The 12,984-nt window shown below is 41.8% G+C and overlaps 1 protein-coding gene across 5 annotated transcripts in view; it reads right to left on the bottom strand.

Annotated features, from left to right (window-relative positions):
• LOC128410516 (neuroendocrine protein 7B2-like) overlaps window positions 1-12,984 on the bottom strand; it is a 46,116-nt gene that overhangs the window by 15,629 nt on the left and 17,503 nt on the right. For 3 of the 5 annotated variants that reach the window (XM_053381852.1, XM_053381862.1, XM_053381879.1), the window contains one exon: window positions 9,138-11,678. In XM_053381852.1, coding sequence (XP_053237827.1) covers window positions 10,183-11,678 — 1,496 coding nt within the window. In that variant the 3' untranslated portion in view covers window positions 9,138-10,182. Of the gene's footprint in view, window positions 1-3,603; window positions 3,844-6,922; window positions 7,243-9,137; window positions 11,679-12,984 lie in introns of those variants that run through there. The other 2 variants (XM_053381889.1, XM_053381872.1) reach the window with 2 other exon arrangements.

Genomic DNA, 12,984 nt, shown 5'->3' with positions numbered 1-12,984 from the left:
GGTAAAAGTGGCAAGTCTGATTGGCACTTTCTGAGGAAAGGCTACACAACTGCTCAGCGCCGACAAACTGTCATGTGAAAGAAAGCCTATGGTGCACTGCCATAATGAGACAGTTCAATTTAGCATTCCTTGCTCATGGTCCTTGGAATACAGATTGTAAAAATCCCCCCTCGTCACCGACTCACTTAGCCCTCTGAGGAACATAAGGCTCCACCCACCATGAAATACTTGATAAGGATGAACTCAGGACAGATTAAATCTTTTGTCTCCAAATTCTGGTTTATGATAGTCTATTAAAAAATAATTGCTCTTCTGAATACATGCTTTCATACTCCCCCACTCTGCTCTTTAAATAATCCTTCTGTAGATGGTTAAATTACACCAAGCAAGACTGCACAGCAATATGAGTAGAAAATTCAGGAAGGCTGCAGTTACTGCTATACTTAATTATTTTATTGTTCTTATAAGGAATTATAGCAGGTCTTCAAAGGAAACCCAGTCACCAGCAAATAAATTGTTGTTAAGATAAAGCTTTGATTTGTAACACTAACATCTTGGACATTATTCCATTACACACTTCCAAAATGCATTTGGCTGCTGCTTAGCTGTTAACATACAGTGCACCATCCTCTGACTAAACTGTATAAATACAGTCTTAACTGGATTCCTAGAACTTACATCCAGCACTCAACAGCCACCTAATGTCTAAGCAAGGAACAGCAAAGCATTTATCAAGGTAGCCCACTGAAACCTATTTTAATAACAACACGGTCCCTGACTGCATAATCAACAATGCAAGTCTCATGAACACATTTAGACATATTTCAGAGTCTCAGTAATAATTAGAAAGGCAGAGATGTACAGTAGTTGTACATTACCTTAAGTAAATGTTTAAAATGTTCTAAAATGATCTTTATTTTATGCTGTGATGTGGCTAAGAAGCGGCATTTTATATGCTGATGAAATCTCAATAGAAAGAACTGCAAAGGTCAGGAAAGTTTTGAGCTCCCCCCCCCCCTTGACAGTTGAAGAGGCCTGTATAACTGAAGGAACGTCTCCACCTCCATGACACTGAGGGCCAGTTCCGAGGGCCATCTGGCAGTTCCCTCACTGTGAGAAGTGAAGCTACAGGGAACCAGGAAGAGGGCCTTCTCTGTAATGGCACCTTCCCATCAGATGTCAAACAGATAAACGATTGCACAGCTTTCCGAAGACATCAGAAGGCAGCCCTGCATCAGGTTTTAATGTCTGATGTTTTGCCATGTTTTTATTATATCGGTAGCCACCCAGAAAGGTTGGGGCAATCCAATCAGATGGGTGGGGTATAAGTATTATTATTATTATTATTATTATTATTATTATTATTATTATTCTGTGAAAGAGGGAGGGCCATTAACAGAGCACATGTATACAGATGAATTTATAGCAGCTATTATGCTCTGCATGTGTAAGTCCCAGGTTCAATATTTGAAAAGCCCAGTTAAAAGCGTATCAGGTGGCAGGACATGGACACACTTTGGAGAGCTGCTGCAAAGATATCCCAGTGGGATCGATGGACCAAGAGTCTGAGGACAGGGACAGTCTTTTTTTGTTTCTTTTTTATGACTTGTCAGCTGCTGTGAGAGGCTTTTTTGGCTGAAGAGCCAAATTTTCAAAAGCTGCACTTCAGAGCTACTCACAAAGCCAAACTTGATGGGACATTAAGGTAAAGGTAAAGGCACCCCTGCCCATACGGGCCAGTCTTGACAGACTCTAGGGTTGTGCGCCCATCTCACTCAAGAGGCCGGGGGCCAGCGCTGTCCGAAGACACTTCCGGGTCACGTGGCCAGCGCAGCACACGGAACGCCGTTTACCTTCCCGCTGGTAAGCGGTCCCTATTTATCTACTTGCACCCGAGGGTGCTTTCGAACTGCTAGGTTGGCAGGCGCTGGGACCAGACGACAGGAGCGCACCCCGCCGCGGGGATTCGAACCACCGACCTTTTGATCGGCAAGCCCTAGGCGCTGAGGCTTTTACCCACAGCGCCACCCGCGTCCCATTGTGTGAATGCAAATAGCAACTGTGCATGGAGACCACAAGGAATGAAGGAGGAGTTAAACCCTTTCCCACTTCTGCTATGCCCCTGACTAAAATCACCCTCCACCTGTGACACTGCTATTTGCATCTGAAGAGAAACCTGCAAACAATTTGAGGAATTGTTAGGGGGTAAAAAAGTAAAGCACTGCAGTGTGTTTTATGCTGCTCACAGTTTAAAATTGGAGCACACCAGGTGTTCTGGAACCACAATGGTCAACATCTGTGCTGGTGCTTAGGCATTTGACATAGATGTCATATACTGGTGATATAATGTCATGATCCGTAACATTTCAATGCTTTATTCTATTTCACTAACTTCTATTGGTGTAGAATAAGGGTGGGGAACTCCAACTCCCATCAGCCCCAGCCAGAAGGTCAATAGGGATGACATGTAGTACAACAACATATGGAGGACCACAGGTTCCCCACCCCTGGTGTAGAAGAATACAAGCTGTTGGGCTTTCTTACTTAAGGAGAATGGGATTCAATTGTTAAAGCTCACATAGAAGCTGCAGGAAATGCTTCCAACATAGCAACAGCTCAATATGGTAGTCACAAACAATGCATAACATGGAGGACTCCAATGGCATGGAGAACTTCTATGCCAGTAGCTATCAGGAATTTTGCTTACTTTTTTTAAATGTCTACTTTGCCTTTCAGCAACAAATCTCCAAAGTGGCTTGCAACCATTTATTTATTCATTCAGTAGAATGTATATATGCTTGATTGTTAGGGAAAAAACTCTCAAAGTGGTTTACAGAAAGAATAAAACAACAAAATTATCAAAAAAGCAGTTAAAAACAGCTATTTCAACTACCCAAAAAATAATTACAATCAACAATGATCCAAAAACAAGTTAAAATGCATATCAACACCCCACATATCTGGGTAAGCTTGCCTAAACAAAAATGTTTTTTTTTCCAGGCACCAAAACGATTATATATAATACATTCACAGCCATAAAACACTGCTACTAACAGAAGTAAAAGAAGCAAAAGAAATATACACGACAACAGAAGAAGTGAAACAAGCCAAATGCCTGGCAAAATGTAAGGGGCATGCTGGCAAGGAGACGCTCCACACAATTGACAATCCATGTCTTTAGCAGCTTTAACCTGTTATGACAGCCACGTGGAGCTGTTACTGCAAAGAAGAATTTCCAGCTGCCTCCACAAGATGGAAGCAGTGCTTGAATTGGCCCACAGCCTCAACCAGAGAGAGAAAACAATTTTTCAGAGTGTTCCTAAGCATCGTTACTCAGAAGCACGTCCCAGAGTTCAGGGGAACTCATTCTCTAATGAATGTGCTTAGGACTCTACCATTAATCAGCAACACTTGCTTCACAAATTAAATAAACCATCTAACACTAACCTGTAACTAACCTTATTTTCAGTGATAGGTTTTTTTTCATTTGATATGAATCCAGAGCTAAGGAATCACATTCAGAATGACAGTTAAGTATTGGTTTAAAAACTGAATGATTATAAAAGTTAACAGCAATAATAATTCAGAATGATAAATATTCACCTTCAATATTCTGTGGGCCTACAAGATTCATTGCTTGGTGTGCTGGGTATTCGACTCTGGGTCTAGCAATGCCCAGCTGCTCCATTACCCCATGTAGAAGTCTTTGGATATCAGCTTCAGAAACTCTGTCTGGGCTCCTGGGATTGTGACTAAAAGTCAAAGCCAGCCTAAAGGTCAGCAGAAGTATCATGCTGCAAAGCACAGTAGTAGCCATGGTGCCGTCAATCTGTATTTTGCAACCTGTGCCAAAGAAATAAATGAATGAAAATATAAAATAAGACAGAAGGCCTTCTCGGTGGTGGCGCCCACCCTGTGGAACACCCTCCCTTCAGATGTGAAGGAAATAAACAGCTATCCTATCTTTAAAAGACATCTGAAGGCAGCCCTGTTCAGGGAAGTTTTAATATTTAATGCTGTACTGTTTTTAACATTTGATTGGGAGCCACCCAGAGTGGCTGGGGAAATTATTATTATATTATTATTATAAAATAACACACCTCCTTTTTCTTTTTCTTTTAAAAAGGAACTGGTCAGCTTCTGTTAGCAAATAAATATACTAGTTTCCCAAAGGCAAGATTCCACAAACCAGTGGTGGGACCTTTTATACAAAGGTAGATTACATGTATATAGTACTGTGAGATCAGGGGTTTGAGCAGGGTAGATGAGGCCAAAATGACTGTAAATGTTCTTTCATAGGCCATGGACAGAGATATCCTTTGTTAGGAAAAATGTAGGTCATAACCAAGAAGGTAAGGAGATAATTATTATGACTGGAATGTAATATAAATTAGTAAGATTTTGGAACGCAGAAATAAAGCAAATAATCAAGCTGGGGCCCCACTTTATCTAAATTATATAATTTGGTATTCGAACGATTGATATTAATAATTATATTATAAATTGGTATTGTTATAATGAGGCTGTTATTGGATTATAATTGAAAACTAATAAAAATTATTATTAAAAACAAGAAGGTAAGGAGATGGTTGGAGAAGATGATCCACTCTGATTCCCTCCCCTCTAGCTAGGGAAAGGGGGCAACCTAACTGTGAGTGGACCACAAGAGACTTAAAAAAAAAAAAAGCAAAAGCAATACTAAGAAGAGACACCCAAGCTTGAACTCTATAAACCACCCAAGGTAGCCAATGTGGTACCCCACCCTCAGAATCCTGTCGGCTGCAATTCCCATTAGCCTCGGTCAGCATGGCCAATGGTCATGGATGATGGGAGTTGTAGTCCACAATATCTGGATGGCATCACTTTGACTACAATGCACTGTTAGTAGGCAGTTCCCTAAACTGGATGGATGGAAGGTTGCCTGCTCTTGATGGGACTACTCTCCCTCTGAAGGAGTAGGTATGCAGCTTGGGGGTACTTCTCGATCCATTGCTGTCTCTTGAGGCTCAAATGGCCTCGGTGGTGTGGAATGCCTTTCATTAGCTTCAGCTGGAGGCCTTGCTGCGCCCCTAATCTGGGCAGGGATAGCCTAACGTCTGCTGCCTATGCAGCTGCTACAGAATTCAAGTCAGGTTGCTTACCAATCCTGGCCTGACTGCACTGGCTGCCAATTAGTTTCTGGGCCCAATTCAAAGTGCTGGTTTTGACCTATAAAGCCTTAAATGGCTCCAGACCACAATACCTCAAGGACTGCCTCTCTTAATACGGACCAAACCAGACCCTGTGATCATCTTTGGAGGCCCTTCTTTGTGTGCTTCCTCCATGAGAGGTCCAGAGGACAGCAACATAAGAATGGGCCTTTTCTGTAGCAGCTCACCAAGGAGGCCCACCTGGTGGCTTTGTTACATATCTTTAGACACCAGGCAAAACCATTCTTCTTCTCCCAGCCCTTTAGCTAATTAAACAATCTATGGCCTTTTAAAATGACGGTATTGTTTTTCTTTGTTAGTATGTTATATATTTTTGTGTTTTCATATTGTAAACCAACCTCTGATCCTTGGATAAAGGATGGTATAGAAAATTTAAAAAATAATAGTAATGATAGTGGTATTAGTAATTCTGCAGTAAATAAACTGGAATTTAGCTCCAGAGTCTTTATATTCAACTCTGCACTGCCAATTGAACAACTGCGACTAAATAATGCAAATAACTTACTGCACAAATGTTGAGTATTAAAATGATTTTTCAAGCTGTATGTTTCAAGCTGTATTTATCTTTCTATCTTTTTGTTATTACTTCAGTTTGGGTCCAGAATCGTTTAGATTAGATTTGAAATCAAGCTTCAGTTCCTTTACAATTAAATTGTACAATGCTGTGCTGCACTGCCTAGTCAAGGATTTTTATTTGGAAAAGGCAAAATGGTCATGGGCTGCCAGCCTTGATTTAGAAATCAGAACATTTTCTGTAACTGATGCATTGTTTATTTTACTCAAGAAACTTGTAACCTGTCATGCTCCTACATGTAACATGTTCCCCACATGTTCCCCTCTCCCCTTTCATCCTCTGTTTATTCCAATTAGACAGGATTCTCCAAAAGGCGGAAGAGATTAAACAGACAGAACACACCAAATCACATCACCTTACCATCTTGTTTACCTTTGTAAAATATCCCAGGCACATCCTAGGCATGTTTTGTTTCCTCAGTTTAATGAAACTTGCGGCACCTGTCTACTCAGAAATAAACCCCATCAAACTCAATGGGGGGTTCACTCCCAGATAAATGGGAACACAAGAGGATTTTGTAGCCTTACACTCCCAAGTGGACATAAAATTGAAGCCTTTATTTCATTTCTTCACGTTCACGGTGCATGCTGGGAAAGCTTATTTCATACCCGGCGCAGCACATGCGGCATTATTATTATCATTATTATCATTATTATTATTCCAACACGGGAGGCCTACCTAAGCGGGAAAACAAGAGGAGTGGCCCACGAATGCCTTTTAAAGACTATTCGTTTTGTATGCCCACCCCCCAAGCGTTTTTTAAAATACCCTAGTTAAGGGATTTCGAGACGAATTTTTCCTCTTTTCAATATTCTCTCTCCCCCGTTACCAGAAAACAAGGGCTGGCGGGGCCGCACCCTTGGCGACCTAAATTCTCCCTATTTTAGAGGGAGGAGTGGGAAGCCCGAGACTCCACCCGAGAGCAACGCTTCCCATTCTTGCCCCCTCCACCTCAGCCAAGACCTCCCCGCTCCTTGGGGAGAAAGGAAGCGGGGAAACCTCCCTCCCACCCCCCTCGAGCCCGTGCCCCATGCAGCCTCAGTTCTCCCGCCTCGCCGCTGCTCAGCGCTCCTGGGTATTCCCGGCCCCCCTCCATTCCGCCATTCCGGTTCCCAAGGGAAGGAGGCAACGCACTCACCACTTTAGACCAGGAGAAGCCTGAGGGCCGCGCTCTCTCTCTCTCTTCCCCTCTGGCTTCTGCGGCTCGCCGGCTGCTTCGAGCGTCACCTGCTTGGCCAGGCGCAGAGCGAGGCTGCCCGCGTAGACGCACAGCGAGATGAACTATGAATCATTCAATGGGGCGGGGGGAGGCTCTGTCCTCCGCCGCCGCATCCTTCTCTTCTCCCCTCGCAGGTGCAGCAGCAGGAACGGTTGCCAGGATTCCCTGAGGGAGACGCGAGCCCCGGCAGATGGGCTTTTTTTTGTCCTCCCATTTACACACGCTGCAGATAAGGGGCCTAACGCTCAAGGCTGGGAGGGAGCAGATGGTTTTGTTTGCTTTTTGGCCACTGAATCTCTCCCCTTCCCCGTCCTGCCGCGAGTCCTGTCCTGGTGTTTTGATACGGGGATAACTAGGAAACACTGGCCTGCAAGCGCTGCAGTTGGAGAACAGCCTTTACCAAAGGTGCCATGGGCGTTGAAGACACTCGAACTCAGGACTAAAGGGAGAAAGGTGCTAAGAGGAAAGCACGCTTGGCAAATCCACACCGTGATCAACGCCCGCCCACTGTGGGAGGACATGTGGATCCAGAATTGGCCTCCACAGTCAATATTAAAACCGTGTTCATGGAAGACAGTCTTGCTCGGCTACGGCTTATCACCAAAGAAGAAATGGGAGCTTCCCAGTAGTCTGCCACAACCTCCCCCAACTCTTCCAGAGTTTTGGGATTAAAACTCACACTAGGCACTTCCAACCCACACCCACAACGCAAGAGCCCTGTGGGATTGACCCACAAAATTTCCAGAAAAATCTGGATGTATGGCAGCTCATGGCAGCAGTGCAGTATTTGCCGCTTAATTTTTTGTGATTCTGCCAAAAAAACTCAACAACTTTTCTGTCTGGATTTTCACTGTTTGGAATCTTCTTCTTCTTCTGCGATCACTCGTAGCTGAGTAAGATTGTCTTCCTTAAACACAGTTTTAACAATGAGTCCGTAAGTGACTGTGGAGGCCAATTCTGGATCCACACATCCTTCCACAGTGGGGACATTGGTTTCCGGGCGGGAGTTGATCATGGTGTGGATTTGCCAAGCGTGCCTTCCTCCTAGCACGTTTCTCCCTTGCGTCCTGAGTTCGAGTGTCTCCAAAGCCCATGACACCTTTGGTAAAGGCTGTTCTCCAACTGGAGCACTTGCAGGCCAGTGTTTCCCAGTTGTCAGTGTTTATACTATATTTTTTTATATGGGAACCCTAAATCAGGCTATACATCTTTTGGGAGCTTGTTCCAGCCCCGGTGCACAAGAGGCTGCTACACAATTTTTAATGGTTCTTTTTGCACAGTTAAGAAATGCTCCTTCTGTTGAATTGGTTCTAAAAAGTTAATCTTATCATATATAGCCTTGTGGAGCTTTGTATCTAACTAAGTTCTATCCAGATTAGACCCATTGAAATTAATGAGCCCAAGTAGTCATGCACATTGATTTCACTGGGTCTTGTTTACCAACACCCCCCAGTCCACAAGAGTAGTAAGTATTCTAGTTTCTGGGAGGAAAAGTCAGGCAGAGCCTGTGAGTGACAGTACTCCACAGCTCTGTAGAAGGGCAGAGGGAAGAGAAGGGAAACTAGGTTTGTATAATAATTGAGCAAATTAAGTGGCCTAACATTTAAATTTAAGTTCCTGGTGATAAGAGGTTGGGATTTCCTTTAGTGATAACAGCCTCAGCCAGTCACCTCTAAAAGGCAGACTTGGGACTCCGAAGGAACCTAGGCTGCTGTAAGTTGCAGGACCTCTCTTCATAGTTAATAAACTGTAACAAATCCAGTGCTTTTTTCTGGGGGTACGCATACCCCTAAACATTTTGTGAATCTTTGTACTTTTGTCCACTCACTGTATTTATTTTTCCTGATCTGAACTATAAAATGGTGATTTTCTTTAATCAAAATGAGAGTACCCCTAAACATTTTTTAAGAAAAAAAACACTGAACAAACCTAATTGTAGTTGTAAGCAGTACTATATAAGAATGGAGATACTTTATAAAGTGATACTGTATTAATAAATCTAAGTTGTATTATAAAGATGGATATTTTCCTAGTTAACTTGGGTGGGCTAGAAAAGCAGCAGCTAATATTATACATCAAAACACACAAGCACAGCAAATTAAGAATGGGCCATGAATCAAGAACCACACACACATTAAAGAAAAAAAAGTTTTTTATTTTGGAAAAAATAAATTTAGCACTATCACAAATCAAATTACATAGAAAAGCTAAATAAAAATCAACTTCAAGTTTAAATAATTTATGTACTATAAACAGAACTGAACAGTTTCAATATTACAGCAGACAGAGCAAAATATCTGTGCAAATAAACAGTATGGCTCTATACAGTTTTATTGTGGTGACATAATAGGTATATTTCATTATTTTTAATCATGCGGTTTGCTGTACCACATTACTTTAAGAAAAGAAATTAAGACCTGCAAGTTCTTTTGCATATATCCCCTCCCCCCAATTTGCAGTTAGAAAATAATGTGCATCCAGCAGCATTGGAATATTTACCATAAATTGTGCTAGCATCCTCTGTGTGCATCCACCTACAATTACATAGTTGCTTAACTTGCCAATGTTTTAATTTGGTGGCTATTTGTTTGAGTCAACAAAAAAATGCACCTCCGATCAGTAGACAAGCTGTGAGCTTCTTAACAGCTGCTTTTACCTGAGCACCAGTACCCAATATAAACCTTACAGACACTTAAAATGCTGTAAGAACTAACTATATTGTGAGACTCAAGACTGTGAACCAAGACTTGCAAACACAGTGTTATACTTTGCAAGTGAGGAATGCACTTCCTTACAAATGCAATTTTAAACTTCTCACACTACAAGATCAACTAAAAACAGATTCTTCGTAATTTTTGAAAACTGAATTAACCGTAACCAGCAGCATTTTCAAGCTTCCCCACCCCCTCTAAAATCCAGTCAAAATATGAAAGGCAAATACTTATTAGAAGCCACAAGGTAAACACTACCCAACAGAACTTATTCAAGTTTCAGTTGCAGCCTACATTTCCTCTCAATTCAAGAAAGAATCCTATTTAAAAACAAAAACGATAGATTTTTTTAAAAAAAATAAAGAAGCAGATGGATAGTTTAAGATAAACAAGAGACTTTGGCTACAATCCTAAATACAAAGACCACTGCAGTCTATAGGAAACATGCCAGGAATTGGGTTGTTTAACCTATAAGTCAAGAGGTTTAACAACTGGAAGGAGTTTGGTTGTGGCTATTGGGTTCTTTGGAGACCCTCTATAGCGAACCTTCTTTTCTGACAATTTTCTCCTGAAATCACATTTGTCAGGTGTAGCAACCAGAATATTTACATTTGTGTTCGTTTTTACAACAGCTTTTGGTGCTTCGTGATTAGTTAGGTCCTCAAGGACTGACTTGGATTGATGACTGGTCTCTTTGCAGGTTGTACCAGGCCTGCTGGCTTGCTGTAATGGATGTATTAGTTGTGGGCAGGATTTGGAAGACAGAGAATACCGATTGCAAGTAGACTCTTGCTTGCAGGTTGATTCAGAAGAAAGCAGAGAAGCTGTAGATGTACTAGAGGTATTTTCCATGTAGGACGGCAATGTGGTTTCAAAACTCACTGATTTAACAAGAGAAGGACAGTCATTGCCAGCTTTTATTAATCCACAAGCAACTGACGGCTTGCTAGCCTCCAAGAGGGAGTTCATTCTCCGTACTGACTGACGGACAGGCGTACGTTGAAACTTAAGTGGTGATTTGGCTTTGGTTGCAGAACATGGCTCATTTAATGAAAGTTTGTTGAACCAATGTATATGGTCAGCAACCTTTCCTGGAGGGGAAAATGTAGATTTCTCAATAGTTTCCATGTGTAGATAACATGTATTGTTTCTGTCGCCATCTTCTGGCAACTGAGAAAGAAGCTCCCCTTTTTCAAGACATTCTTTAATTTCTGAGTAACAGTATCTAAATTCTTCATCGGTTTTTTCATCCGATTCCAATGTCTCATTTTTCAGGGTGTTTGTGCTATTTAAATGCATCCCTGGAGATGTCATTATGGTCAAGTGCTCCTTTTTTATTGATCCCTCACTTTTGCTAAGATCATGGACTGGAAGATTAGTCTCTGTATGGTTTGGGAAGAGGGAACTGTCTACAGCTTTGACTTGATCCATATTTGGCAGACGTTTGTCGGAGACGTTTGATTTATTCGCAGAACCTACAAATGGAGTCTTCTGTTCTACATTTGTCAGTTTCTGAGCTTGGGCTTTAGAGAGCTCTTCCTCTAGATTGAGTTCTGAAAAGCATGCTGTACCTTGTGTTAAATTTAATTTTGAAGGCTCAGTTTCAAATAAATTATGAAGGTTGCTTCCCGATTCAGAAAATGCTGTCTTAATTTTCAATAAAGTGTCTGCAGTCAAATCATTTTCATCCTCACAAAAAGAAGTTTGTTGTTTTTTGCTTTCCTGTTCAGAACTTGCATCAGTGGGTCTTGACTTAACAGGAATGATTGGTGGTATTCTAGTTGTAAGAAGAGGCTCAGAAAAAGAGGTTTCTGCTTCACGACATGCCATCAAAGCAGCAGCCCTATTGCTAGTCTTCTCAGATCCTGCAGTACTGGGGCCGGTCCAGGACATTCGGTAGGTTGTTTCATTATGTGGGTTTTCAATTTGCAAGTTTTCCTCTGACTTGCTGATGTTTTTGGAATCTTAAAAAAAAACAAACCACACACAGTAAGTATATCAGAAAGTTATAATCTTGCTGATTAAATTTACACTGAAACCACTTGGGATCGCAAATGTGATACTTGTTGTTGCAGTAGTGCCATTAAGGACTTTGGCACCTGCTCACTGCACTCTTAATCATGAGGTAAAATGGGGGTTGCCTTTTTTTCCTCCCTTAAAAAGTACATAGAGTTGAAGGCAGAAGTGATGCTCTTCCCACTTCCTCTTTCAGCTATACCGACTTTTCAAGGCTGAAATCAGGATCTGACCAGCAGCTGAACAGAAAGCAGAGTAATCATTGAGGTAGTAGGAAAGGGAAGCAATCTGGGAGGGCTTGAGGAAAGGAAAATGGAGTGGCCAGTAGGTAAAAAGTGCAATGTCACAAGTGTCAGGAGACAGCTCATGTGCATGCATGCACAAAGTAAAACACATCCTTTTAAAATTCCAGTTTATTCTTGGGTTCCCCACATCCCATAAAAAATAATCCAAAACCCCTGTATCTTTCTCAATTGATTGAACCATGAAAACCCGTTGCTTTCCAGTGTTGCCATAGCACAAAAACATGGATATGTGGTACAAATGCTTATTATCTGCACACTCTTTACAAGGGATCTGTTCAAAACCACCATCAAATAATAGGTAATCTCTGGGTCCACATATATATTCCATGATTAGTCTGAGAGTTACACAGGATGACCACAAAACTGTCATGAGAATCTGTGCCTTGGATCAGTGTTCTTGTGGTGCTGGCAAGAACTGGATCTGCAATTTTTCTGTGCAGTCCACCACCATAAGCTTTTATTTGACAATTGATTTTGGGGGCAGGACTTGTGTAAAATGATAAAAATTCAAGATCTGCCGCAATTCTATTTGGTTCGGCGTTTTACCCAGACCCATTGGAAAAGCAAAACATAATGATGATGTGTTTTTCTCTTTTGTCTGGAGTGGGGAGTGAAGTAATCAGAGAGGTGGTACTCGCAGCACTGTCAGAAAATTCCAGATGTGTCCACAGCTCAAGGCTGCTGACATCTGAATAACACATTTGCCTGTTTGCCTGTATAAAGTAAAACTTTCTACCATACGATCACGGGTGATACCACCTCCAAGAAAAAATGCAGAAGGAATAGACACACCACACTTAGGTTTCTCCTAACCTTGGGAACACAACAATGGGTATTAAACTGGTGGTTGCTACCTCAATCTCTGGTGCCGTTTCAGGTTTCAGGAAGGGAGAACAAGATTCATTTAAGCACCAAGAATGACCATATGATTTGTTATGGTTACTTCTTT

Source organism: Podarcis raffonei, chromosome 1 (assembly GCF_027172205.1).
Source record: "Podarcis raffonei isolate rPodRaf1 chromosome 1, rPodRaf1.pri, whole genome shotgun sequence".
Lineage (NCBI taxonomy): Eukaryota > Metazoa > Chordata > Lepidosauria > Squamata > Lacertidae > Podarcis > Podarcis raffonei.
The sequence above is the reverse complement of the archived record's forward strand: the minus strand, read 5'-3'. Positions and strand labels throughout refer to the sequence as shown.